The sequence below is a fragment of the Dicentrarchus labrax genome, unplaced genomic scaffold (assembly GCF_905237075.1).
Source record: "Dicentrarchus labrax unplaced genomic scaffold, dlabrax2021, whole genome shotgun sequence".
NCBI lineage: Eukaryota > Metazoa > Chordata > Actinopteri > Moronidae > Dicentrarchus > Dicentrarchus labrax.
The window spans coordinates 33467956-33495946 of record NW_026136719.1 but is presented as its reverse complement, the minus strand read 5'-3'; the positions used below and the strand labels follow the sequence as shown (position 1 = coordinate 33495946).

The 27991-nt window shown below is 40.2% G+C and overlaps 1 protein-coding gene across 4 annotated transcripts in view; it reads left to right on the top strand.

Moving 5' to 3' along the window:
- Positions 1-27991, top strand: part of efl1 (elongation factor like GTPase 1) — a 91421-nt gene that overhangs the window by 25536 nt on the left and 37894 nt on the right. For all 4 annotated transcript variants that reach the window (XM_051379982.1, XM_051379983.1, XM_051379981.1 and 1 more), the window contains exons 14-15: positions 179-342; positions 2756-2891. In XM_051379982.1, the coding sequence (XP_051235942.1) occupies positions 179-342; positions 2756-2891 (300 nt within the window). The remainder of the gene's footprint in view (positions 1-178; positions 343-2755; positions 2892-27991) is intronic.

Genomic DNA, 27991 nt, shown 5'->3' with positions numbered 1-27991 from the left:
CTCCTAAAGGGAAAAGACAACCCAAACAGGAGGGCTGTCACAAGGTGGTCATCGTTCTTTGGATGCAGCTAAAACTGTGCAGTGTGTCAGTTTCCACTGTCAGAGTATGTACAAGTGAGATGATTACCTGCGATTAACTCTCACATAAACTTCTGTGTATGTTGTTTCTCTCTGTCAGATAAGATGGAGAGTCTGACATTGAAAGACCCAAAGCCAGAAGAGGAAGAGGAGCAGAAGGAGACCTTCATAGCGTTTGCACGAGTCTACAGTGGGCTGGTCAAGAAAGGACAGAGAGTATTTGTACTGGGACCAAAGTATGACCCTGCCCAGGGCCTGAGCATGGTAAACCACAGTTATCAATCAAGCTTTACAGTACCTGCTTCACGCTCATTTGTTCATCTTTACACTGTGTTCCAAATTATTATGCATATACTGTTTTTGTTCTTTTTCTTACTAAATAATTGATATAATTGGCAGTCAATAGGATTTTTTATTCCTCAACAATTATATCGTAATCTGGATTTTATTAAAAACAATTACGAATGATGACAATGGAATTTTTTGCAAAATAACTCGAAATGCAGTGTTCCAAATTATTATGCAAAACAGAGTTCCAAAACACTTAATAGTTTCTAATGGATTGAAAACCGAAATCTGTTGTATTTTTTGCATTAGAGGGGATAATTTTCTCAAATCAAAGCTATTTAAATCAAAAACATCTTTACAGATCGAGTTACATATTAACATAGGAGCCCTTCTTTGATATCACATTAACAACTCTCTCATCCATTGAACTTGTAAGTCCATGTACAGTTTCTGTCTGTATTTCCTTTGAGGATGCCAGAGTTTCCTCCCAGAGCTGCTGTTTTGCCACCCACCCTCATAGAGCTTCCTTTTAAGGATGCTCCACTGGTTCTCCATAGGGTTGAGGTCAGGAGATGATGCTGGCCACACCGTGAGTCTTTCTCCCTTAATACCCATAGCAGCCTAGGCCTCAATGGTATTTGTTGCGGCATGGGATGGTGCGTTGTCTTACATGAAAATGATTTTGCTCCGGAAGGCATGGTTCTTCTTTTTATAACATGGCAGGAAATGGGCAGTTAGGAACTCCACATATTTTGCAGAGGTCATTTTGACACCGTCAGGCACCTTAAAGGGGTCTACCAACTCACTTCCCATGATTCCAGCCCAAAACATCACTCCACCACTCCTGACGTCACAGCCTTGTTGGGACATGGTTGGCCATCTAGAATTCCATCCATCTGGACCATCCAGTGTAGCACGGCATACATCAGTGAATAAAACTGTTAGACAATTAGTCTTCATGTATTCCTGAACCCACTGCAATCATGTCTCCTTGTGGGCATTGTTTAAGGGCGGCCGAAATACAGCTTTATGCACATCAGCAAGCCTCTGGAGGATCCTGCGTCAAGAGGATCTTGGGACTCCAGAGGCACCAGCAGCTTCAAATACCTGTTTTACTACTCATCAGTGGCTTTTTCACAGCTGCTCTCTTAATACGATGAATTAGCCTTACAGAAACGTTCCTTAACACGCCTTTATCTGAACGAACCCGTCTGCGCTCTGAATCAGACACAAATCTTTTCATAGGACGATGATATCTCTTAATATTTCGTGAAATATCCAGTGGTTTCATACCTATTGAAAGATACTGCACTAGTTCACGCTTTTCATCTGCAGAAAGATATTTTTTTCCCCCATATTGCATGAAACCTGTGACTTGCTTAATATTGTGAAACAACATCCTTAAGTAGTTTCCCATTAATAAGGCTCACCTGGCAAACTAATAAAGACAAACCTGTCTGAGATTGATGTCAGTGATCTAAACAGACAAAAAATGTTTCATATTTGCATAATCATTTGGAACACAGTGTATATTGTAGACATTGTTGTAAATGTGCAACTTTTTGACATTGAAATATTGATTAGTTGGATATACCAGTGTTTAATGGAAAGTGAATTCAGTTTTGCCCCAGCCCCAAAATAACTTAATTTTACAGAGTTAGACAGTTTTGGTCTGTTTCACACCTGCAGTTTGGTTCAGTTGGCCCAGACTAAAGACTAAAAATGATTTGTTGTTTTCTTTTAGTTCAGGGGTGGATCTAGAGAGGTGGCATGGGGTGGCAGCTGAACCCCCTAAAAAATGCCTGGCTACACAGCTACCAGATTTAACACATAATTCAGAAAATAATTTAATGCTCTGTTATGGCCACATTTTAGACTCAGTGACAGGATTGCTTTCAACTAAAAAAGACTAATGTTTGAAGATTTGGAAAGTAAACAGTGTATTAATTTCTAATGCCACCTTTAGATATTTCTATTCAGTGCTTTACTAATGTGGCACAGTAATGTTTGTGAGTTCAAATCTCTTCATTTGGGGGCTTTTTCAAGTAAATATAGATTTTTGTGATTGTGATTAAATCAGCAGATATTTCTGCCACCCCTTAAAGTCTCCATGTCACCCTCTAGACACCCCATGAATATTTCTCTAGATCTACCCTGCTCTGTTTAGTTCTGCTCTGTTTTGGGTTCAAAATGACTTATTACCAACAAACCAAGAGCTGTAAAGATGATGTCCCATAGAGGGACATACTGTAACTGACAGGACATGGACCCACAGAGCTTTTACATCCCAACTGACTGGGAAATAGAATGTTAACCTGATGTGATTGCAAATTCTTCATTTGTGATCCACTTGGCTCCTCATGCTCATTCCTTCTCTCATCTCTGCCAGCTGCCAGAGGGTTGCAGTGCTTCAGACTGTGTGCCTGAGGTGCCTTATCTGTCCTGTTGTTCCATGGAAAGCCTCTACCTGCTAATGGGCAGAGAGCTAGAGGAGCTGGAGCAGGTGCCTGCGGGAAATGTCCTTGGTAAATATGTCTGTTTCTTCTTTCTGCTTATTGCATTACTGTGGCCGTTCCCTGCTTTATTGGACAGAGTTTGTAATCTCACCTGGTTAGAGATTTTGGAATGAGGTGAGTAGTCTCAAAACATTTGATTCTAGCCTTGTAACTTCAGCAAAGTGTGATAAATGAGTCTGTGGTCTTTTATATTATTGGCCCAATCTGGTGTACATCATGTATTATAAAGTTGTCAAGTAGTAGGAATTCTTTTGGAGTTTCAGGGAAGTAAATATTCTTGAGTTTTTCTCATAGATAATGTTAGGTAACTGGCAGTTGGAACACTTCTGAGGCTTGGAAGGGCCAATGGACCATGATTGAATCATGAGTACAACAGATGAACAACTGTGTTTGAAAATATTTGGTTCTTTTTAAAAAAAGAAGAAGAAAAAAAAAGAAAGAAAGATACCAGACTGTGAGTCAAATATTACTCTTCAAAGAGCATTTTTGTAAAACACATCCAATCACCTAGCTTCAAATTCTGTATGTGAAGCTAAATAATACACTTTGTAATAAAACATTCAGCACTTATAATCAATTCACTATTGGATTCTGGGTCCATTATGGTATGGCAAATATGGTGCGTTTTCTTTATCCACTGTCTGTGTGCAAGTACGCACCTGTCTACAGTCAGTTTTGAAATATCCAAATCTTTAGTCTCAGAAATTCCTGCAAAACTCTGATTGTTAGATGTTTCTGCAATTAGTAGTCCTGCTGGAATCACAGGACATAACAGCTGGAGATATGGGAAAAAAATATCTAGTATCTGGCACCAACATGTTAGCAGCAGATCAGTCCTGTAAGTTGTAAGGTGGGGCCTCCATGGATCGGACTTGTTTGACCAGCACATCCGATAGATGCTTGATTGGATTGAGATGGGGGGAATTTGGAGTCAACACCTTGAACTCGTTGTGTTCCTCAAACCATTCCTGAACCATTTTTGCTTTGAGTGTACATCGTCTGCAACAATGCTTTCGTGGTGCCATGTGTTCCCCAGGTAAGCAGCGCACACGATCCACAAGATGTAAAAGAAAATGTGATTCATCAGACCAGGCCACCTTTACCTGTACTGCGTCCAGCAGTAATGTCAGTACTGACATGTGTTCCTGTTCAGCATACCTCACTTTTAAAACTTGTGACTTAAATTTTGACTTAAACCCAGATCCTTTCTAGATTCCCACATTATCACTTTAAAGCCCACTCTCTGTCCGCCAAGTTTCTGTGAGAGCTGACGCCTCCTGTCCTACACCTTCTTCCCTGAATTCAGCTGAACAAATATGTTTCCAGGCTAAATTATCATATCATGTTCTCAGTCTCAGTCTCAGAAATCTATGTGCTTCCTTGATATGACTTTTCTTTTTTCTTAGAAACATGACCTGTTTCACTATTCTACACATTTAGACACACATTACAGCTAATTAAGCACTATTTATCCTCTCCGCAGGCTCCAGCCTCAGTAGCTAGCAACTGTGTAAAGATGAATTTTCTGTGATGTTTATATCTTTATGAGTCATCTTCTGGCAAATGTAGCTCAGACACTGTTTAATACAGTTAGGCATGCTGAGTTCAAATTAAACAGTAGAAACTGTGTCGAACTTATTCTGTTACTGTCTCCTACTTTGATGTGCCAGTAATATTTATATTTTTAATAACCTTTAATTTGAAGGCTGACATAAAACTATCATAACTCTGTCATGAGAACTGACTGGATTTAAAGGTTATATATATATATGAGACTTAAAACAGTAATATAGCAACAAACAACTATTTGCTATGTAAAAATATAGTGGAGCCATCAGGAAATGTAAACAGAAGCAACAAGATAATACGATAATATGGTGTTATCTTCACATTAAATGAAACCGTCTCCCTCCAGTTTGGCTGCGTTTGAGCACCAAGCATCATTGATGGAAACACAGTCTGACTTCTCTCGTCCTGCACTCTGTCGGTTCTGTCGATCTGGCCTTTGAGTGTTTGGTTTTTGATGGAGCCTGAGTCCCATTTTGTCCTTAAATCCAATCTGGGCCAGCATGGCTCCTGTCTGGCTCTCTTCCTCTCCTCTTGGGGCAATGACAGCATCCACTGTGGTGGGCTGCTCTTGCTGATCTGGCTGGGGGGACTGTCTTACGGTCCCCTACTCTTTCTCGATAAACTGAATTAAAGTCATTTTTTAAGCTAAAATGCCATACATTCCTGTGTTTTAACAAACATAATATCTTTGGACTCATGGTGAGATTAAACAAGACATTTAATAGACAAAACGATTAATCAATAAATTGGGAAAATAATCTTCAGATTAACCTGTGACAATAGTCATGAGTTGGAGCTCATACAGTGTGAGTTTTAGTCTCTCCTTTTTGATCCTGTCTCCCTATGTTCATGAAGTGAAGTAATGAAGTACAGTGAAAGTACAGTAAATACTGTGTCTTGACTATAATTGTAGACAATTTAAAATAGTGATGGCCAGATACTACTTTTCCAATGCAATCCAACCTTGAGTATTTACCAATACCAATCTGATACTGTCTCCTTCCCTCTCATAAACAACTGTTCTGTTAATAAATTGGTATGGATGCACTTTGCTTAACCTAGCCATCTAGAAAACATCATGCTCAAACTATGGAACAAATATTCAACTCATGTTTATGCCTCAGTTATTCAGTACTGCTGCTTCTTTTTATTTAAACTTTTTCACACAGAATCTTTATCAGCGTTTTTGATTGGTAGCACTATTCAAACATTCAAAATTAAATTTAAATCAATTGCAAGATAACTTAAGATAACTCGACACAGCTGACATGATGACAGCGCTGCTGACAGGTTGCAAACACGTTGTGTGTCTTCTGTCTTTATGGTATGTTGCTCAAAGTTGAATTAATTTATAAATATAATAATATCCTTTATTTAACCAGAATTTGGCCATTATTGGACTGAGACATATTCTATTATATCTCTAATTTAATGTTGGTATTAGCTTAAAAACCCCCTCAAAAATTAGCTATATGTTCAACTTGAACACTTGACAGGTATACTCTGTAGCATGTGTTTGTGTATGCTTGTATGTGTAATGCAATGTGGTCATTGTTACTTTGTGCAGTATTGATGTAACCTCACATTAGTGTTCATAGAGTGCTTCAAACACTGAGTGAGAGTCTGACTGTGAAATATCCTCCAGTCATGAATTATGAAGGAGATGTGCATTAGGATATTGACATACAATCATCAGTCGGCAAGGGCATGGGGCAGAATGCACAGTAGGAACAAGTTATCAATAAGACGATCCGCCCTTGAGTGAGCATCAGGGATCTTTCTGTTCCTTATTTAGTTTGGACTGTCAGCTCACGGATGGGCAGAGCCTGGAGCCCAGACTCATCTGGCTGGTTGCACAGAGATAGAATCAACCTATGACTTAGATCTAACATGCTGAGACTTCTTGACTCTTTTAAGTACCACTAATTTACTATGTAATGCTATGGGTATGAGAATCCTGTACGTGATTATGGTTGGAGGTGGGAGGTACCAATGTGTCAGTTACCTCTTGAGCATTTGAGCTACAAAGGTTGAAAGACATAACTTCAGTTAATATTTGTTTTGTTGCTTACAAGCACCAGAAATATTTTTTCCAGCTAATGTTACTGTGTAATGATAATGTTGACTGACTGTTAAAACCCCAGTCCTGTAAAGATAGTGTGTTAGAATCATATTGGGATCAGGAATTTGATAAAAACCCACCCAAGCTCCTGCATAGGACATCTGAATTTAAGGGCTGTTTTTTTAAATTCATTTTTTATTTCACAAGTTGCAAAACAAGTTAAGAAGTAGAACCTCTGTCTACAGGGATTAGTGCATGCTGCAACTGTACAGTAATCAAAGCCAGCTGAAAGAACACTGATAGACATAGTGTACTCTTTTTCACACTGTTGAATAAATGAGTTTGCATTAGCAGGCTATATATGCTGTAATTTTATTATTATATTATATTACCTGAATAAATTCATAAAGAAATAGGGTGACAGCTTGGTGACATCTTAAAAATACCTGCGAATGGGTGTCATGTAGCGTGTTGCTCAACGTAGTCCACAAATCCCAACATCTTCAACGCTTGTCCAGATCAATCCATGAGTTTCTGATTGATGCCTTTGGCCCTAGTTGCGCTAAGATTTCTTGGCTTTGTTTAAGGACTGGAGAAGAGACTGCTAGCAGGTGTCTTTCACTGGCGCCTGTTTCTCTTTGTTCTTCACAGATTCATTGTAATGATCAGATGACAGCTGTTAAATCGAATTAAATCTGTAGTGTTGAAGCATTGACCTACGCTGAGCAATCATTGCAAACAGAAACTTTGTTATCCGTTTTGCGCACCCTTGCTGGGTGACGCAGCGTCAAGCATTTAGCCTAGTTAACAGTATAATTCAAGCATCATCCTAATGACATGCCAATATCCTTGTGCCTCCTTACTGTGAGGCAAACTCACTGAAAGAGTCTGACGCACGTGTTGTCAATTCACCTATTGTTCAAACTGCTTTGACACCCCTGACCTCTGACCTTTGGAGCATCAAAGGAGGACCCAGCTATGGAGTTACTTTTGTGTCTTTACTATACTGAGCGCAGAACTTTCTACTCTTTCACTCAAATGATGCTCAAAATTGTTTTATTGCAAGTAAAATACATTTGTCAAGTACACCTATTGTTTTAAGTGGCCTGAAAGCATTAATGATGAACAAAAAAATCACAGTAAGAGTATCTCTGATGAGGAAATTGCAGATACATGTAAAATGTAATACTTATGAGAGGAATACAGACATTATTGACTGAATAGATCAGAATTGAAAATAGACACAGCTTTAATGTATGTAGCATGAACTTCGGTCATATGGCATTTTTGTCATTTGAGGAGCCTGACTTCATTATTGCTGAAACTCTGTCCACCTCTATATATCTGATCCTGTGCAACACTCTGGAGCTGGAGGTCATTGCACAGATTGATACAGTTTAAAAATGCCTGTGGGAGGAGTTTCTCCTTGTTTTCTGCGATGGATAATAATGATGAAGTAAGACATAGCTTGTTTCCTCAGGGAACTCAGTGCATTGCAGTTAGAAGCTTGATGACTAAGCAGAAAGTTGAACCAAGTGGCAGGCAGTGTGCAAACAATTTCTGGCCTATACACATCCAAGAAAGCACACTCAGTCTTTCTCTGTGTCTGGGCCATGTGGGAGCCATCATTCCTGTCCCGTTAGTGGACTGCGGGCAGGGAGGGAGTTGGAGCACTAGTGTGTAAACCCCATCAGGCTTGGCCTTGATTAGACCCCCATTATCATCTGACGGCTGGAGCAAGTAATTGGAGAGGGAAAAAACGACACAAAACTTTCTCACACAAATATACACACAAAGCGCCGTTTGATGTTGGAAACATCATTTTCTGGTTAACCACATGACGGCACACTGCGTTGACTGCATGCCAAAACTGTGTGTGTGTGTGTGTGTGTGTGTGTGTGTGTGTGTGTGTGTGTGTGTGTGTGTGTGTGTGTGTGTGTGTGTGCGTGCGCGTGCGCGCGTGCGTGCGCGTGCGTGCGTGCGCAGCCTTAATACTCCACTGGAGAAGGTTTTCTGTTCTAGGTGAGTGCCAGGTGTCACTGATCATCAGGTTGGTTGGTTAGGAAATAAAGGATTTTTATTGGTCTTTTTTTTTATTTTTTATTGGTCAGCAAGGATGAGAATGTTTTTTTTAAAGATGAGTCGCACAGGTGACAAATGAAAAGAAAAAAAATCTGAATAAATGAGTCGAGAAACATAGATGTCTTTCATACAGGGCTCATTGAATGGTTTGATGAGAATGAAAATGATGTGAATCAGTAGAACACCTATGGGCAAATGGAGAGGGTTCCAGTGACTGAGGTTTGTGTTGGCGTCACCCATTTGTACATGGATATTCATATATATATATATGGCTCAAAACCCTTGTCTGTAGCTTTGAAATATTTTATAAAACAAAAAAAAAACATGACTACATGTTTCATCCCCCCACGAAGGATCTGTGGGATAGCTGCCACTGTGTCATTCTTAATTCTACCACCAGATGGCACCAAAGTACCAGACACAGTGGTTTTATTTATTTTTATGGATCGATGGATGAAATCATGAAATGTGTAATGTTAAAGGAGTCACTCATGAGGACACACCCACAAGGAATAATTACCAGGCATTGGTGCTGAGCTTTTATTAAACGTCTTTTAGCTAACTGTTTTGATTAGGTTGAGACCAACATATATCTGCAAATAAATAGTAATGTTGTTCTGTGTCTACTGGATGTTTAAATAGGCAACTGTTTGCTAACAATTTTGCATATATAAGCTTATGCTGTGTGGCCCAGTTAATGCTGCTTTAAAACAACAAAATATTTTTGAAACTATTCCTATACGAAATGGAATCATTATTATTTGAATATACTTGAAAGAATTTGACCTTTTTAGTGTAAAGGCTTTCCTGTTTTGGAAGATCAGATGTACATATATGCATTGATCTCCATCACAGAGGCCGATGTGATATGCATCTTGATGCACTGCCAACTGTCATATAAATTTAAAGAGGCATATTTTTTAAATAGTGTGTGTAGCAAGTGTGGTTGAGATAGAGAGCGAGCGGCAGAGAGACGGTGAGTGTGAGCGGAGCAGAGGAAAAGGTGAGCAGTGAAGTTGTCAGTGTAGCAGTAAATGTAGAGTGTAGGTTACAGTTTGTCAGTGAATAACGGCTGCAGCTTCTCAGCACCAAAATAAAGCCCCCTTGTGTTGTTTCTCAACTGCTGGAGAATTGAACGGGGTAATCAGGTTGTAGAGGATGTCAGGTGTGCACAGAGAGGAAGGACGATTCACAGACAGTGAGAGAGAGTGGGAGAAAGAGCTGGGAAAGGGGAGCTCAGTGTGATATTGTGGAGTTTTATTGTCAGAGTTCATCCCAAATTGTATCCAAGCACACTTACCATCCCTAACATGCATACAAGGTGTTTAGGCATAAACCTGCTGCAATTTAATATGGCATCAGCAAAAATTTGGATAGTCCTCATGAAAAACAGAAATGTGTTTTTGTCAAAGTGGAGTTCTATCCATACACAGAGCATTTCATAGTAATATTAATGCAGCTGCAGTGTTTGTCACTTCTGTTATTTACTACCGCAGTGAGACTGCTCTCCCTTTCTTTCTATCTCTGCCTCTCTCTCATCTGCTCACATTAACAGTTCCAGCAGGAGACCAACTTGAAAGCTGTGATACCTCGAGCTCACATTTTCATGTTGATCTCTCATAAACATTCACAGCATGGTGGCGTCCGATTCATCTTGTCATTTAGACGATCACTGAGACTGGACTGGTTTGTCAGGCCACCTAACAGTGCCATTTGGACAAAATGTTCAACGAATACCGTGTTATATTAACCCTGGTGTTGTTGCAACCAGCAATTTCCTGTTTTAACATGAGGAGCATAAAGCTGATGTTGTCATTCTGCCGAGACGCATGTAAACTCCTCTGTGACTCTGCTTTTAAGGGTGTTATGGTTTAGGGTTGGGCCGTATGTTAAAATTCTCCACCTGGCCACAGTCAGCCCAACAACCTGTCGTCCAACTGGTCAAAATAAATCCTTAAAGGAACCACGAAGTTTCTACAGTAGCCCAGAAGGGACAAACCAAACATCGTTCCCAGGTCGCCAAGTACAGATGCCTATGGTGGTAGTTGCAATCTAAAACTTCACAGCTAGATGCCACTAAATCCTACACACTGTTAGTGTGAGTGGAGTGAAAATACTCTGGCTTCACAGCTGTTATTGCTACCCTATTCTTCGGCTCAGTGTGTGTACAGTGCCACTGAACTTCTGTTGCTGAGCAGCAGCTCTCGTTCTTGGAGGAAGACCATTAAATTAGCAAAATACTGCCAAATTACCAAACAAAACAAAGAACTAGAGATGGACTCCAATTACCAAACCCTACCATGGTTAACCTTAGCTCACAGAGGAGCTCACAGAGTCATCTGGACTTGTGCATTAAACAGGCTGATTGGTAGATCCTTCTTCCTGTGGAATAAATTGACTGGTCAGAGCCCCAAACTCAACCCCACCCAACACCTTTGAGATGAATCGAAAACGTCGACTGCCAGCCTGGCCTTATCACCCAACATCGGTGTCGGACCTCACTCAGGCTCTTGTGTCTGAATGGGAGCAAATCCCTGCAGCCAGGTTCCAATGTCTGGTGGAAAGTCTGAAACCGGAAGAGTGGAGGCTGATATTGCAGCAGATTAAAGCCCGTGGTTTTGGAATGACCTGTTCAACTCAACACATATGGACATACGGTGGGTCACGTGTCCACATACTTTTGGATATATAATGTAGAATATATTTCAACTGCACTACAGAGGGCAGTAGAGCAGTAAGAACCACCTCTAACGTTTAAGAGCTTGTACAGTGTTTTTTATCTTGACTTATCTTTATTTGATTTTGAACAGTTTGGTGTAATATTTCCCATAAAAGACAGAATGGCATGTATCGGGGCTAACATACTCCAAGCGCGTGGAAACTCTCTGACTACCTTAACAAAAGTCCTTTGTTAAATTCTCCTCAGTGTTTTCGATTAGTACCGCACAGCCAGCCAGCAGTGGGTTTTCTCTGTGATTGCAGCTGAGGGAGAGTACACAGCCAGCTCGATGGTGTTTGATGGTGAGCTTAGTAAGGCAAGCAGTTTGTCACAGGGGTTAAAGACGTGGGCAACATCAAACTCTCATCATTGGGGCCTAATGCAAAGCAGCTGTCTGAAGAGACGCAGCCACGGCCGGAGTCATTCGAGTCAGAGGAAGGAGAAGGAAAAAAGGAAAAGGGACCGAAAAAAGGAGCCTGAGTGAAATGAATGATGCTGATTCAACACTGGGCGACTTTATGAAAACATTTGTTTTGCATTAGGCTCCTCTCTCTGCATGCCAGCGGTGACTAGCGACCTAGATCTTTAGCAGAACACACCAACTGAATGATTTTACTGATGTCAACCACACAGGGGTGATGGCAGAGGCCAGCCGGGTTCATCTCAGTGCAGCGCAGATCAGATCGTGAATAATAATACTATTTCTTGTAGTCTTCCATTTCAGACATTAGAACGTAGACACCACTGTTCTCCATCTTTGCTTTTAATCCTCTGTCCAGGAATTGTGGTGTTTAAAGGAAAGCTTTTTGTTTATTTTTTTTATTCTGGTTGCCTAAAACATTTTTTGTTAAAATTATAATCGATCATTTTGGAGTTGTTTTGCCATCTCACTTATTATTAGTACTTATTATTACCTGCAGCAAACTCTGCAGCTCATTGTATTGGTATTGTTGTCATATGAATACCAATCCTTCTCCCCTTATCCGTGAAGCCCCACTTTTCTGTACATTTTCTTTTAACCACACTCTTCGTTTTTCCTTTTAGGTTGATCTACTCTGGCAGTGTGCCGCCACATACTTACACTCTTCTTGTGGTAACTGTGAAACTCTGGTCTGTGGCACCTAGCTAGCTAGCTTAAGTAAGTGTAACCACGGTGGACAGTGAGGGTCAATCAAAGAATTGCTATACAGTTATTGATGCCCACCAGTGTGCAGAATCGTGCAAAACAAAATGTGGTCAAGCAACTGTTGTAATGATAATGATTTATAATGACGTTGGCCTATTTCAGCAAACCAGTGGAGCCAGACCTTATTTATTTTAATCGTTGTTTTTATCTACAACCGCTATTTTTCTGTAGTAGCCCAGAATGGCAGATCAAACACTGGCTTTAGATAGGGCTGTTCGTGTTTTCCACCCGTTTTGCAGTCACCATAGCTTCTCCTTTGGCTTGGTAGGGGAGGGTGAAGTGAGGGAGTTGCAATCTGCAACTACACTCCTAGATGGCAGGAAATCATACACATTTGCCCTTTAACTCAAGGATTAACTGTCAAGTGGTTAAAAGCTCCAGAATGAGCAAGTAAGTGTACCTTTGTTTGAGAATGAAAATAGGACGTTAAGCTGATTTCCACTACAGGAACGTAACGAGCTGTAACCCTAGGGCTTATTATAGTTATTAATCTTGGTGTGGATGGCACTAATGTGTGTGTTGGTGCTGTCTATAATCAGTGGTGAAAAAAGGACTGATATTTTATTTAAGTAAAAGTAGTGAAACAACAATATAAAGATACTCCATTAGCTACATACTCATTTCAAATCTCACTTAAGTGAAAGCACATATGTATGGGCAGCATATACTTTATTATCATTATGCAAACTTTCCCTATTTAGAGAGTTATATTGTTCATAAATTCACAATAAGGATTTATTGAAATACAAGCAACATTTTATAGTTGTCACATGGAGCTTATCTTAACAATTTAGCTCTACTTCTGGGTAGTCTAATCTATAACAATGCTATTTTATAGTTTTATTTTATGATGATGAACCAATCTTTTAAACACAAAATATTTATTTGAAAAGCAGCTGGTAACTGCTGTGAAATATATATATATTTAACAGGGCATTAATAAATAAATAAATACATTTGGAGCAACGCGTTTCGCTCACTCTAAAATTAAACAGTACAGTTATTCCAGTGTGCGGTGGTCAATTGTGATTGCTTACTACATGCTCCTGCGACCTACCAGCACATGACTGTTGTTGGCAGTGCATTACAAAATAAATACATTTATTTTAAAATATTTCCCTCTAAAATGTAGGGCAGTAGAAGTACAAAGTATCATAAAATGGAAATAATTGTTTTGTTCATAGCTGATAACTAAACATTATGGCGGGGAGTGGGGAAATGACCGTGTACAAAGCAAAGTAGTGTGACAGCATGTGAAGTGAATACTCCGTACAGGAACTGGACATTCCATGCAATATCGTTGCACCCCTTTTATCTCCTGTACAGTAAAGGTTAATCACCCAACATGAGAAGAATAATGTGTTTGTGTCTGTCATCAGTTCTGTAATCTGGGCTGTACGTCAGGTTATTCAGGGGTTAATCTGGCTTGCTGTAAAGACATCATATGGTTTTTCTAAAAAGCAAAAGCTAAATCAAGTAAAAGAAGCACTTCATTTCTATAAAACAGGATGAAAATCACAAATGAACTCTAAACCAGCATGGACATTCAGATATGCTGGCTGAGTTTTTAAAGCAAAGGTGGACATTGCAATGTTTTAGTCATGAATGTTTTTCCCCTTAAGTAGCAGATAATGTTCCTTCGTATTAGTGGTGGCCTTGAATTTGAGAGGAGGCTTGGCAAATGGAGGCAAGAATCCCTTAGTCGAGTCTTGTTCTGTCTTATGAAGGCCACAATGTGTCTGTTGTGTCATACAGACTTGTCTTAGTTGAATAAGATGCTTCTGTTGATGGATATATGTGTCAGAAATGAGTAATGAATTGACTTTGATATGATGTTCACTACACGAGGAGCCTACTTGTGTGTGTGGTAGTGGCAGTGAGAGTTTTCTGATGCTCCTGACTCATCCGTCTCTTCCTCAGTCGTCCTTGACACAGTTTCCAGTCCCAGCCGAGCCCTGCTGGGATCCCACAGCCATGAAACATTCTCCACCTCATCAGTCCTCCGCTCTCCCCTCGGAAATTTATTGACCACCTCCTCCCTCACATCCCCTCCTCTCCTCTCCTTTTTTCTCCTCCACTGCTCTTTTCTTCACCCTCCCTCTCTCTCTCCGTCTAGGTCTCCCCTGCACTGTCTCTCTGGCTGATCTAGATTTTTCTTTCTCTTGAACAAGAGTCTCAGGGCTTTGAAACTCACATTAACAAGTCTGTTTGTTTGAGCAAAGATGTGACTACGAATAAAGAGCCGGATAGAGGAAAGGAAAAGAAGAGGGATCCCCCTTGATTTAAAACCTTTACAGTCCTTCCCTTGCAGAGTTCCAGAACTCCACAACAGGTTACCTCTTCCAGTGTTTTGTTGCATTTCATATTCTGAAACACAAATTGGAAAATGAAAAATTGCTTTATTTAAAAAAGTTATTTAATAAAAAAATGACAAATGCAGCATTGACAGTTCAGTTATATGTATCCACTGTGCAGTCTGGGTACAGAATGGTCCGCTCAGATTATGTGCAAGACAACAGACTAGGCTATTTCATCAAACTTAATAGGCTATCTACCACCATGTCATTTCTCGAACTCTAAACTTCTCCAACTTCAACATGAATTGGCTGCAGAAAGATTGCACATGCTGTTTCAATATGTCACTTTCACTAATCTGTCAACTAGGACTGTCTCCGACTAACGATTTCAAGCCAATACTTGACTAGTCGTCGAATATTCATAATGTTCTTTTAATTATTCAAATATATATATTTTTAACAGCTGCCTGTTAAAGAATAACAGCTGTTGTCAGCAGCTAGTACAGTTAGCAAATGCAACAGTGCATGGGTAAGAGACTCCCTGTGTTACAAGAGAAAAGATCAGTGTTGCAACAATTCCCTGGTACTTTCCTCCTGGTGACAAGGCACAGCGCTCAAACTGTTTTACCTCTTTGTTCTTCTGCGACTCTCTGACTCATGAAAGTGGGTCGACTGACACTCCTTTCATCCACTAGGAGTCAGCCCTACTGTCCACAGTAGCCTAATCCTGTGGCCAAATTACCAGTCAAAGCTATGTAGTATGACAATGACAATGTAGTACCAGTATTATCGTTTCATATTTTGTTTATTTCATTGCGTCACATATCACACACAGGAGTTCATACAAAAGAATACACACTCTGAAGAGGTAGATGAGGTAGGATGCACTGCAAAGCAAGCATTGCACTAGGGTTTTCTCACAGACCAATTTTATGTCCTCACTTCTTTACCCCATATAAACATGCACCCACCAGCAGCTCTGCTCGCGTCTTCTCTCTACGGCAGTGTGTTTTATGAAGTCGACCAAACAACGCAACTCATGTTTTGGATTTTACTTAAAAGCAGGTGGACCTTGTATGGAGGAGACAAAAGTAAAAGTGAGACTTTAAAATTCTATACTGTACTTTGTTGTTGTTGTCAAAGGTACCAAATACAATGAGAAAAATAATGAAAGTAGCTGTTCTTTGTCAAATATAATTTAGAATAGAACTAGAAACTGGCCTTTTCATGTGGTCATTCTATAAAAACTATTTGTTCACTGAATTTTACTTTATTTTGGTACATCTCATTATCTGGATTTGAAATGACCTATATCAGGAGATTTTGATCGTATCGCACAGCCCTTCTTTGGCCTTGGCTGCAACAGCTCACAGCCTATTAAGGACAAGGACTCATAAAGGTTGATAGCAGCATGTGGTTAGCTTGACATGAGAGTTGTGGTCCACTGTTACACTAGCGTGTGGAATAGGTCAGGCAATGTGCAGCCTGTTATAGATTGTTTTGTTGAAAATATGTCTACTGATAAAAGCTGCTAAAAGAAATTAAAACCTTGTAGGCTAGTCTACATATTAATACAACATAGGCTATGGTTTACATATGTAAACTAAATATTATAAAAGTACTTTTGACCAACAGTTTTTGCCTCCAATAGCCCTATGATCATAGTTAATCAAATATCAATTGAAATATCTGCTAAACTGTCCAACCATTAAAACATCAATCCATGACTGTAGAATGAGTGAATCAGGTAATGTATATCCTAATTTTTGTCATAGTTTGGCACACAGTTTCATGTGCAGTAAGGGATTATGGGTGACGTTTCAGGTGCACTCACTTTCAGATTGAAATTCAGTGGTTAAGATAATCTGGAAAAACTGTTTTTATTTTACAACCTGTCCGACTGCTTGTGCTTAAACCTGTCTGACTTCTTGTAGTGATGACACCATGTTTCTGATTTCAGCTATGAAATTCCACCAGGCATGGCTTTATTACATCACATCTGCAATGCTGTTTTAATCTGTGATCCACGTGGCTTCAATTCCAACCAAGAGCATTTCCGAAGCGGAGTGTCTTTAGAGCGCGTTGGCTGCCCGACGTTGTTTACTTCTCCTTAAAATGGATACAAAACGGTGTGTTTCTCCACTTCAGATCTCCTGGTTTCCGGCCTGGTGCCACAATGTTGATGTAACGTGAAATTCTTTCTGATGTCAGGAAGTGTTATTTTATTTTGAAAATTGACTGGATTCTCTATCCCTGTCTGACTTCCTGCCAAAGCTCTGTGCTGCTTGACCTGAGTGGGTCACAGTTTCTGTCAACAAATAGACCAGCCGCGTATTCTCCGTGGAGCAGAGCAGAGAGATGCTCCTGGGGGGCTTCTAGGATGTGCCGCAGGGCTTCTGGTGGAATTTGGGGGTTAAACTGCAATGTTAATACAACCCATGGAAATAATGGCCAGAACTACAAAAAAACAATAAAACAATTGATATTTGTAGAATAACATCAAATGACATTGCTATACGCCTGCATAATGCTACTTATGGTGAGTGCAGTGCTGTTTTTGGTGTGAGCAATGCTGTTGGAGGGGCACACAGTGTGTTTGCAAACTTCACTGCAACTGCAAGTGAACAGCAGAATTAATGACATTTTCATTTTGTTTGTACATCATGTTTGCACAGGTCCTCCTGATCCATGCTGCAATAGTTGTGTTAGTTACTGTGGTACTGGTAGTATGTGTAGTTTTGGTAATGGTAGTGAGTGAGTCTGATTGCACTAGTCTTTTCTGTCACAAAGTGCTCCTCTGCTGATCAGTGGGGGAAAACTCCTGTCCTGAAGCGGGCTGTAGGTGGGTCAGCTCTGAGCAGTGTAAAGTTAGAAAGTCACTGGCCTAAATAGACATCCAACAGTGTGTGTGTGTAAGTGTTTGTGTGCAGGAGAAAGGGCGCACCGACATTTCCTGCTCACCTCTACTGTTTCACCTCTGTACAGCTGTGACCTGGTCTCAGGCACTGATCCAGGGCCTTGCCAACCTCCTCCCACAGCATCACAGCCATCTCAGAGCGATCAGCCACAGCAACTGTCTTCATGTCTCCCTCACTCTGTCTTTTCTATTGTTCAGTACGAGTAGTGCTGGCACCCTGCCCTCATTCTTTGTCTGAGCCATGCGGGACAGACATGCTGGCAGCATTAACACAGCCAATAGATGGCATGAGTGAGGAGTGAAAGTGGCTGGCTGCTCCACTTATCCCGTCTCTAACACTCCAGACAAAGAGAGCAGAGAAACAAAGGCTGAAGCCGGCTGTAACAGACACAGATTGAGTTACTCTGAGCAGGGAGTAGTGTTTTACAGGTGTGTTTGGACCACAGCTCTTCACTGTTGATGGAAATTCACCAAACATGATTACTGCAGTAGATTATCATAAAACAGCTTAAACTCAATATTTAACAAGAACACAGAGAAGCCAACAGTATAGACCTTTTTCACAGCAGCCATTTTGTCATGAAATAGTAGGGTAAACACAGGTGTTACCAATGGTACTAATTAATGTTCCGTTCCATTCAGGTCAAACAGAGTCAGGGTGCTGCTGTTGTGCATGTTGGCTCGCTGAAAAGGCTCTGCCACATTAAATGGAATGGAACCTTAATTGACCCTTCCTTAAGGCTAAAACACACTGGCGCCGCATCATATGACCTGCGTCAAGCACTGCCCCTAGCATAGACAGGAAGTGCGGCGCTGCAACGTGTCAATCTCTTGGAGCTAGTCAGGCTTGTGGTAACAGCTGATCTGCGTTGATGATAAATAATCCTTTGCTATTACTACCCAATGCTGGGACAGTTTATAACAGCAGGTGGCATAGTCTTCTGTAGAGAATTTGGCTGCCTTTTTGCTGCCCATGTCTTTAACAACTCAAAATCTGCTTATTCACAGTGTTTTGCGACTTGTTAAATTAAGAGACAATAATTAATTTCAGTTCTCTTAAGAAAACTGACTCAAGGGCTCTGTCAACCATGAGCCCATTTATGTGGGCTTGGTAATATATGGGAATTTCACTGCATTTTCTACTGTTTATTTAAACAGTGAATATGCTAATAGTTTTTTTCTATAGTGTTGTTGCAGGGGATGCACATGCTATGCAGAAGCCATTTGACAGAGCAGATTTCTTAGTACTTACCTTATTATCTTTGATTGTCCCTGTGTGACTCGTAACAAGCACTAAACCTGAAACCTCAGTGTGCCAGATGGAGCTGTACGTGAAGCACATATACAGTATATAGGTACACTCTTACAAAACACAGCATGCTTATGGACTCTCCAGTAGCACTATATTACTTCATATGACTGATCAGTGGTTAACATATATGGGTGACAGGAAGCCAGATGGGGGCTGTGCTCTTGGCTTTTACTGCAGCATTTGACGTAATTGACAATAGCACTGTTATTGCCAAGCTTAAATGTCATGGGTTTTCACCATTAGCTCTTGCTTGAATGAAGTGTTATCTCTGGCAGAAATGTTTTTTTCTGACAGGAAAAACATATCTTGCAGTGTTCCACCAGGTAGCTGCTTGGGTCCACTTTTTTTTAATTTTTATAAATGTTTTACCATATGGTGTTTAAAAATTCTGGTATAGTTAGGGCTGTGAGGGAAACACGCATTGCACCCGTAGTGAATTGTGATAATTAGTGGTCCAGTCAGCGTTTTCTACCACAAGACTGCTGCTTTTTCCTGTCGGGAGTGCGTCTAGAGCGATTGAGGCAGTGTGTGGCTTTCTGGACTGTGAATTGAGGGATACTGAGTAGCACCAGTTTTTAGACAGCCCCCATGTTAGAAGCTGCAAAAGTGAGAGCCATTTTTATCTGAAGACGCCACAGGTCACCTTCCAATTGAGTCCTACAGTAGTTTCTCCCTTACCCTTGAAAGGGGAGGGTGAAGCGAGGGAGTTGCTTTCTGCAAATACACCGCTAGTTGCCACTAATTCTTACACACTGGACCTTTAAATTGAATTTTAGCACTATTACATCAATTACAACAATTATTTATTACATTTTATTTTATGAAGCCAGAAGTTGCCCTGACATTTAAGTCTCTTCTTTGAAGAATACATTCTGTGAGTCATACATCTATCTTGCCAAGACTGAAAAAGAAATGTGTATTCTGGCTGTAAAATGAGAGAAAGCTCAGATCACAGTCGAGTGGCTTCTTTTTTCTTAGCCTTAAAATAGCCAGGGTCTCCATTCCCTTTGGTATAATAGCAAAGAAATCAACAAGAGTCTGATAGTTCTGCTGAAGTGGAAAATACAGGCATTTTAATAGCATTGAGATTAATGGCACTGGCTCCATGTATCATTCATAAAGAAAAACAGGAAGTTGTTCCAGCAGGCTCTTCATCTCCGTCCTTTACCTTGCACAGACCCACACATGTTAAAGCAGCTAACTGTGTGTTTACTTAAAGATGTAGATGTAGAGGTATTTTGTACTTTAAAACTTGACTGTTAGGAACAAGTGTTCCAGATGTTAATCACTTGCTGACAGCTTTTTTTTTTATAAAAGTTACATACTGTAGCTTTAAACAAAAGTAAGCATTGTCACAGTGTAGAAATACTCTGTTACAAGTAAAAGTCCCATATTTGAAGTCTTACTTAAAGTAAAAGTACAGAAGGATAAGCATCAAAATCTACTTTAAGTACCAAAAAGTAAAGAATGACCAAAATAATACATATTATATTACTGGATTCTAATCATAAATGTGTTCATCACTTTAATATTGCACAACTGGAAGCTGGTTCCACAGGAGAGGAGCTTGGTAACTGAAGGCTCTGGCTCCTGTTCTACTTTTTGAGACTATAGGAACCACAAGTAGCCCAGCATTCAGAGAACGTAGTGTTCTAGTGGGGTAATAGGGTACTATGAGCTCTTTAAGATATGAAGGGGCCTGACCACGAAGAGCTTTATAGGTGAGGAGGAGGATTTTAAATTCTATTCTACATTTTACAGGGAGCCAGTGCAGAGACCGTAGTACAGTAGAGATATGATCTCTTTTCCCAGTTCCTGTCAGTACTCGTGCTGCAGCGTTCTGAATTAATTAGAGCGTTTTAATGGATTTATTGGGGCAACCTGATAATAAGGAAGTGCAGTAATCCAGCCTAGAAGTAATGAATGCATGGATTAGTTTTTCTGCATCCGTCTGTGACAGGATGTGTCTAATTTTTGTAATGTTACGTAAATGGGAGAAGGCAGTCCTGGAGGTCTGCTTTATGTGGGAATTTAATGACATGTCCTGATCAAAGATAACTCCAAGATTCCTGACAGTGGTGCTAGAGGCCAAGTTAATGCCATCTAGAGTAACTACATCTTTAGACAGTGAGTCTCTAAGGTTTTTGGGGCCAAGTACAAGAATTTAGTTTTTTTCTGAGTTGAATCAGAAAATTGCAGCTCATCCAGGTTTTTATGTCCTTAAGACATGTTTGTAACTTAGATAACTGATTAATTTCATCGGGCTTGATCGATAGATATAGCTGGGTATCATCTGCATAACAATGAAAGTTAATGGAGTGATTCCTAATAATATTGCCTAAGGGAAGCATATAAAAAGTGAATAGAATTGGTCCAAGTACAGAATCTTGTGGAACTCCATGACTAACTGTAGTATTTATGGAAGATTCATCGTTAACATGTACAAACTGAGAACGATCTGATAAGTATGACTTAAACCAGCTTAATGCGGTTCCTTTAATGCCAGTTTGACGCCTGTAAAAGAATATTATGGTCAATGGTGTTAAATGCAGCACTAAGATCTAATAATACAAGTACAGAGACCAGTCCGTTGTCGGAAGCAATCAAGAGGTCATTATTAACTTTAACCAGAGCTGTCTCTGTGTTGTGATGAACTCTAAATCCTGACTGAAAATCCTCAAATAAGCTGCTGTTATGTAGAAAGTCACACAACTGTTTGGCGACTACTTTCTCCAGAATTTTAGAGAGGAAGGGGAGGTCAGAAATCGGTCTATAGTTGGCAAAAAAAAAAAGGGTCAAGAGTGGACTGAAAAGGGGTTTAATTACAGCTACTTTAAAGGACTGTGGTACATATCCTGACAATAAAGAAAGATTGATCATATCCAGTAAAGAAGTGCCAATTAAGGGTTCGACTTCTTTAAGCAGCCTAGTTGGCATGTGGTCTAACAGACAGGTTGATGGCTTAGATGTAGAAATTATTGAAGTTAATTGATGAAGATCGATAGCAGAAAAACTGTCTAAATATATATCTGATTTTACATTTGTTAAAGTTCCTGAACTTGGAGAGACAGCGATACCTGTTGAGGGCATTTGATAATCACATGGTATCAGTTCCAAATATAATTTATCATTTTCCTTGATTACTAATAATCAGTATCTGTATCGGCCCTGAAAAGAACATATTGGTTGATCCCTAGTTCAAATTAACCAGCTCAGTTTTAGGCACACTAGCCTTCTTCTGGAAAGGTATAATGGCACCTGACAGAGAATTGGTGCCTCCTACTGTTTTTTTCGATGATGACAGCCTATTTTGCCTATTTTCTCAAAATGTCATTAAAATATATGATTTAATTTGGATGGAAACCTATTCATTTGGATGGAAACCTATCTACTGAGAGTATACAGTCCGGGCAACCAGTAACTGTGTTGCTGAATGTGTTGAGGCAGTCAGTCATTGATCTTGGTAACAGGAGTCTCTTACCTCTCCTTCGTCATCTCTGTGGTTGGAAATTAAAAATGAGGCTTCAGATATACAAACCTCCTCCCTTTAACTGTCTACATCTTACCTCGACCAACTTGTGTTCCACCAGAACCAGTAGTAAATACAGCACATGGGCCTTTTATACTCCAGTCCACCAAGATCTAAATCTTTGGCCCTTTTAGTTGCCTTTATCCTATGGAGTGGTCTTCAAGGGAAGGTGTAAATAAGAAGACAACCTGTGTTTAACCTAAACAGTGTTGGTTAACAGCACTGCCAGCCAGCTATAATGTAATTTTAAGGCACATCCCAGAGTGTTTTAGCGCGCTAGTCTGTGTAACACTATGGCTTTTCACCAAGGGACTGTTGTAAAGACTGCTTTGTAATGATTGAAGGATGTAAATTTAACACGTTGGTACTGCACAAGCATTTACAGGCTGTCCCTGCATTTAATACACGCTGAAACACAGTTTCTGCCCATGTCATCTACCATTGTCATTTCACAGTCAGATCCAGGTCTTAGATTGCACCCCGGCCCCCACTGTGCCAACCCTGATCAGAGATCATGTGTCCAGAGTCAACTCCAAGTGCCTATGTAAACAGATGCCGGCCAATGAGTAAGATATGAAATGTGATTTAATGGCCAGCGTTAAGTTTAAGAGTTTAAGCCCTTCACATTTAAGAGTGGGCCCATGATCAATTGGCATGAGGGATGGAAGTAGAAGTAGAGTAGGGAATTCCCATTGTTCTGATAAGTAGCATTGGTTTTACTTAACTGATGTGATGAATAAAGTAAAATATAGTCCTTAAATGTAGGCCTAAATGTTTCACTAGAAGTATTATTTTCTATTTATTCTGGTCAGCCAGACATGCGCCTCCATTGGGTACTATTGGGGAACACAAAAGTACCTTTAATGTAATTTAAACGAGTGAGTTTTATATAAATTCACCCCCCGTACAGTTGTCATGAACTGGGAAATTAGCTACGGAGACCAAAAGTGTTTTTTCTTCCAGGCTGTAAACATGTTTATTTCTGCTATAAAGTTTGAGATTGACTGACTGCTGGAGCCAGCCCCAAGTGGCCATTAGAGGAACTGTAGTTTTTTTAACTTTTTATGTTGGCTACATTTGCAGCCATGGAGGTTGGAGTTGTTGTATTTTCCTTGCTGTGTGTTGTTTATGTGTGAGTGTTTGTATGTTTCCACAAAGTACTGTGAAATCGCCACACTCACCTGTGTGTGTGGTTAAAGTGAAGGGTTTGGTCAGTGCATGAACTGGTCTGGATTTGAGAGTCTTTGTATCCAGGATGCAGTTAATGAATGTGAAAAATGGCCTCCCACCTGTTGCAGATGTAAAAACACCCACACCTAACAAATTCTCTTGCCGTGCTCAGAGCAGGAGATTGTGGCTTCCGCTCAGAGTGTGACAATAAAAGCAGCCTTAACTGCTGCTAGTCTACAGGTGACTCATTTGTCAGAGCGTATGTTACAAAGCAGGGATCACGGTAATTAGGCCTATTTAGAGCCTGAAACGTGGGGGACTGGGGGACATTATATTTGTCTGTGTGTTTGTGCGTCAGACCCCCAGCTTTTATAAAGCAAAGGTGACTGCAGGGTGAATGTATAGGCTGTTTTGTTCATTGTCCATGCATGCATCACACACTGTTGACGTATGTCAGGCTACCAGCCCCCTTACCATCTCTCTCTCTCTCTCTCACACACACACACACACACACACACACACACACACACACACACACACACACACCCACACACCCAGGCACATGTTCAGTGAATGTAAGCAGACCTTGGCTGAGTCATGAGGAAGGTGTTCAGACAGACAGAGTTACAGGGGAGACTGTCAGAGTGCCATCATGTAGCCCACACAAAGCTTACACGGTTTTAAACACAGTCTACATGCACACACACACACACACACACACACACACACACACACACACACACACACACACACACACACACACACACAGACACACTGATGGGTGAGTTGTGTAGTTGGAATATTGTAAAAGCAAGTCTGGATATAGTGTTTTTTCTGCTTTATAGAATATTACTGACTAGATGTAGTTGGAAATACACTTTGCATTTTTGTAATGTACAATTCAGTACTGTACAGTATTTAAAATGTTTTACATATATATATATATATATATATATATATGATGCAGAGGAGATTATTCTCAGGTTCTGTGTTACTTTCTTTGATTTAGCTTCAGTCCATCTTCTCTTAAAGTGCAACACTTCCATGTTTGCTGATGTGAGGACACATATATAACCTTTACTGAACTAAGAAGCCACACTGAGATAACTTCCTAGTTCAATAACAAGTGAGACCTAGCCAAGACAGGGTCTGATATAAGAGGTACAACAATGGATCACAGCAGCAACAACCGGTCCAAAAAAAATGACATTACATAAATAGAATACAGTGCATAAACAAGGCAGCAATATTCAGTCATTAGTTAGCTGAAGCAGTAGCAACTGGCACTGACCACATCCTTTATTGTCAGTTTAAAATCAATTCAATAAATAGGAGTCTGAAGTTTGAGCACTTTGACAGGTTTAACTTTGTTTAATGTTCAGTCTGTTTTCGATTGTCGGCCAAGTTTATCCCCCCCACGCACACATGCACATGCACTCTCACTGAAAGGGGAGACGCAGTAATGTGAGGGGCTGGTCTATAAAGAATTATGGTAATTATGTCGGTATTTCCTCAATTAATTGTAATTTTTGGTCATCTACACAGCTGACTTAGCACTGACTGTTTTGGGGAAGTATTTGACTTTATTTCACTTTTGGTCAGCCACTTGTAAAAAACTGTCTAATGCAGTTTAATGTATATTGTGATAAATTCACTTGTGTGCACTCATGATGTATTCCAATTTATTGTATTGTTTTCAGCCATGTTGCCCAGCAGCGCTAATGTAGTGTTATATGTGTTCTTTTGCCAGTAGTGCAGCTCACCCACTACTGCCAATGCATTCACAATATGTTCACATCTAGGCTACATACACACACACACACACACACACACACACACACACACACACACACACACACACACACACACACACACACACACACACACACACACACACACACACACACACTCACTTGGCTCTCTGAAGCTTAAGTGGGACTTTCCAGTGCAAGGGAAATTCCATAGGATGTTAAAAGGGAGCAGATTTCCGAGGCTCTGGCCTTGTACTTAATAAAACACAATCCACACAGAACATTTAACAATCTCCAGCCCTGCATCGTATTTATTGCTTTTCAATCTGCTGTTTTTCCACCGCTACAGCACTTCTCCAAAAGTTTTTTTGTAAGGTGACAAAAAGTAGAACCTAATTCATGCCATACGTTTGGCTCTGTGATGCTTCCTGAGAATCACAGTCAGACTTGCTCCATTACATCCATGTAAAAGGTGCCAAGTCCTAGACTAAATCTCTTGATTGATTAGTCCATTGAATGTTAAAAAAATAAAATGCCAATCACAACTTCCCAAAGCTGATGTCTTGAAATTGACCCATCGGTCCCAGACCCCGGGCTTCAAAATACGGGTGAGCTCTGTGGAGCTCGGCTCCCCTGAAACAGACATGCGCTCGTCAGAAAGCTTCATTCGAGAAATTCAGGGGGAGCTCTAAATAAGGTAATTTTTGCCTGTGTAAATGTATATTTTACTGTGTATTAGGCTAATATTAAAGCAACGTGTGTGTTTATTCATGCCTAACAATTTAAAATAATTTGTGACTAATAAACACAATGCTGTCTATTCCTGCTGGGGCCACCCATATGTGGGGGTCCTCTCAAGGCGCGTTACAAACATTGTCTGTCTTATTGTTTCTTGGTACGGTGAATCATTTTTCATTGTTTCATTGTGGGGACCTGTGGTCCCAGGCTAGATATCGTCTGTATGAATTATATTGATATTTTATTTTTGCATGTTGGTTGGTTTGCTTTGTCTCCATCTGGTGGATGAAAAAAAACGACCGCTTTTATTTTGTCAGTAGAAGGAAGGGTCTAACAGGATGAACTTCACTTCCAGGTCAAATTGAAATGTTGACACTGCTCTCGGGTTTCATACTGCCAAAAGTGAGCACGGAGCTTTGATCGTTTCAGTTGTGAGAATCCCTGGTCCTGGCTCGCGTGTGGTTACACTGCTCAAATCATCTGTTACGCTCACGATTCTGTCCTTCCCTCGCACACACATCTAGTTGTGCTCTTACAAATCTGTGCCTGTGTGCTCCCAAAGGTCAACTTGCAGACTGGGTAGCGCTCAAGTTTGTTTTGTGCTCTTTCAAATCTTTTGTCATTGATATACTTCCCCAAAGTTACAGTTAAATCAACAGAAATTAGACATAAAGACACGTTTCTTGTACAACATGCATACATACCTCCTCTCCATTTTCATTAGCTCGCCTCTCCCTCATTCCTTTGTGTGTGTTGGGAGCCTGTTTTAATGGAGGATTGGGGGGAGGCATAAAGAGGATGGGAAAAAATCTCATCTTTATATAACCAGAGTCACAGCCAATTGTACTTGTGGTTGGAGGAAATGTCTTCAGGCTTGAGTCATCCTGAGCTCTGCAGTCGGACATAACCAGGCTTGTTCCCTGGAGTGTGTGTGCATACAGTACGTGTGTATACTCAAGCAGTTCAGTCTTGCCTCAAGTTTGGTCAGGAATGGTTGCTTATCAGCCTGTCCACTTAGGTACAGTTACACATGTGAGTCCAGGCTCCTTCAAAAGGATAATAAATCGATAGATAATAGATCTTTGAAGCCTTTCAAAATAAGCTTTACGGTGTTACGACATCTTCCACAGGTACAGACCAGGGATTGCTGCTCTTACTGTACTGTGTATTGGAAGATTTGATCCAAATAAACAATAAAACAAATCAGTTGTTGGTGCACGTTTTGTGAATCAGATGTGGGGATTTCTTAACCTTGCTGCTCCAGATGGTTTGTCAAAGTTTCTCTGGAAGAGTGGCATGTATGGTATCAAAATGTAGTGTCTCATTAAGTATCAACACAAATCTGAGTGAAAACAAAATGTTCATAGCTAAGAAACCTTAGGTCAAAAAATCTATCAAAAATCTGACTTAAATCTGAATTTAGTGTTCTTATTGATGAATTAACAAGGCGATTAATCTATCATCAGTCTGAGTCCAGTCAAAGAGAAAACTTAAATTCAGAAGGTGAACGATTGTATAGGTGTACGAGAGAAGCGTCAGAGCCGTTCTTTGCTCTTCTTTCAATAAAGAAATACTCTCCAGCTAGCAGCATCTATGCTAACCTCTTTAGCAGCCACCATTGTTGTTCTGCTTAATTCATTAAAATGTTTAATTCGCCAAGAAGTTCCCGTTTATTTTGGATCCAAATGAGATATAAAGCAATAAAACAATTCAGTTGTTATTGCATATTTTGTGAATGAGATAAGAAAACATTAGTTAATGAGGTGTGTTAGCCTTC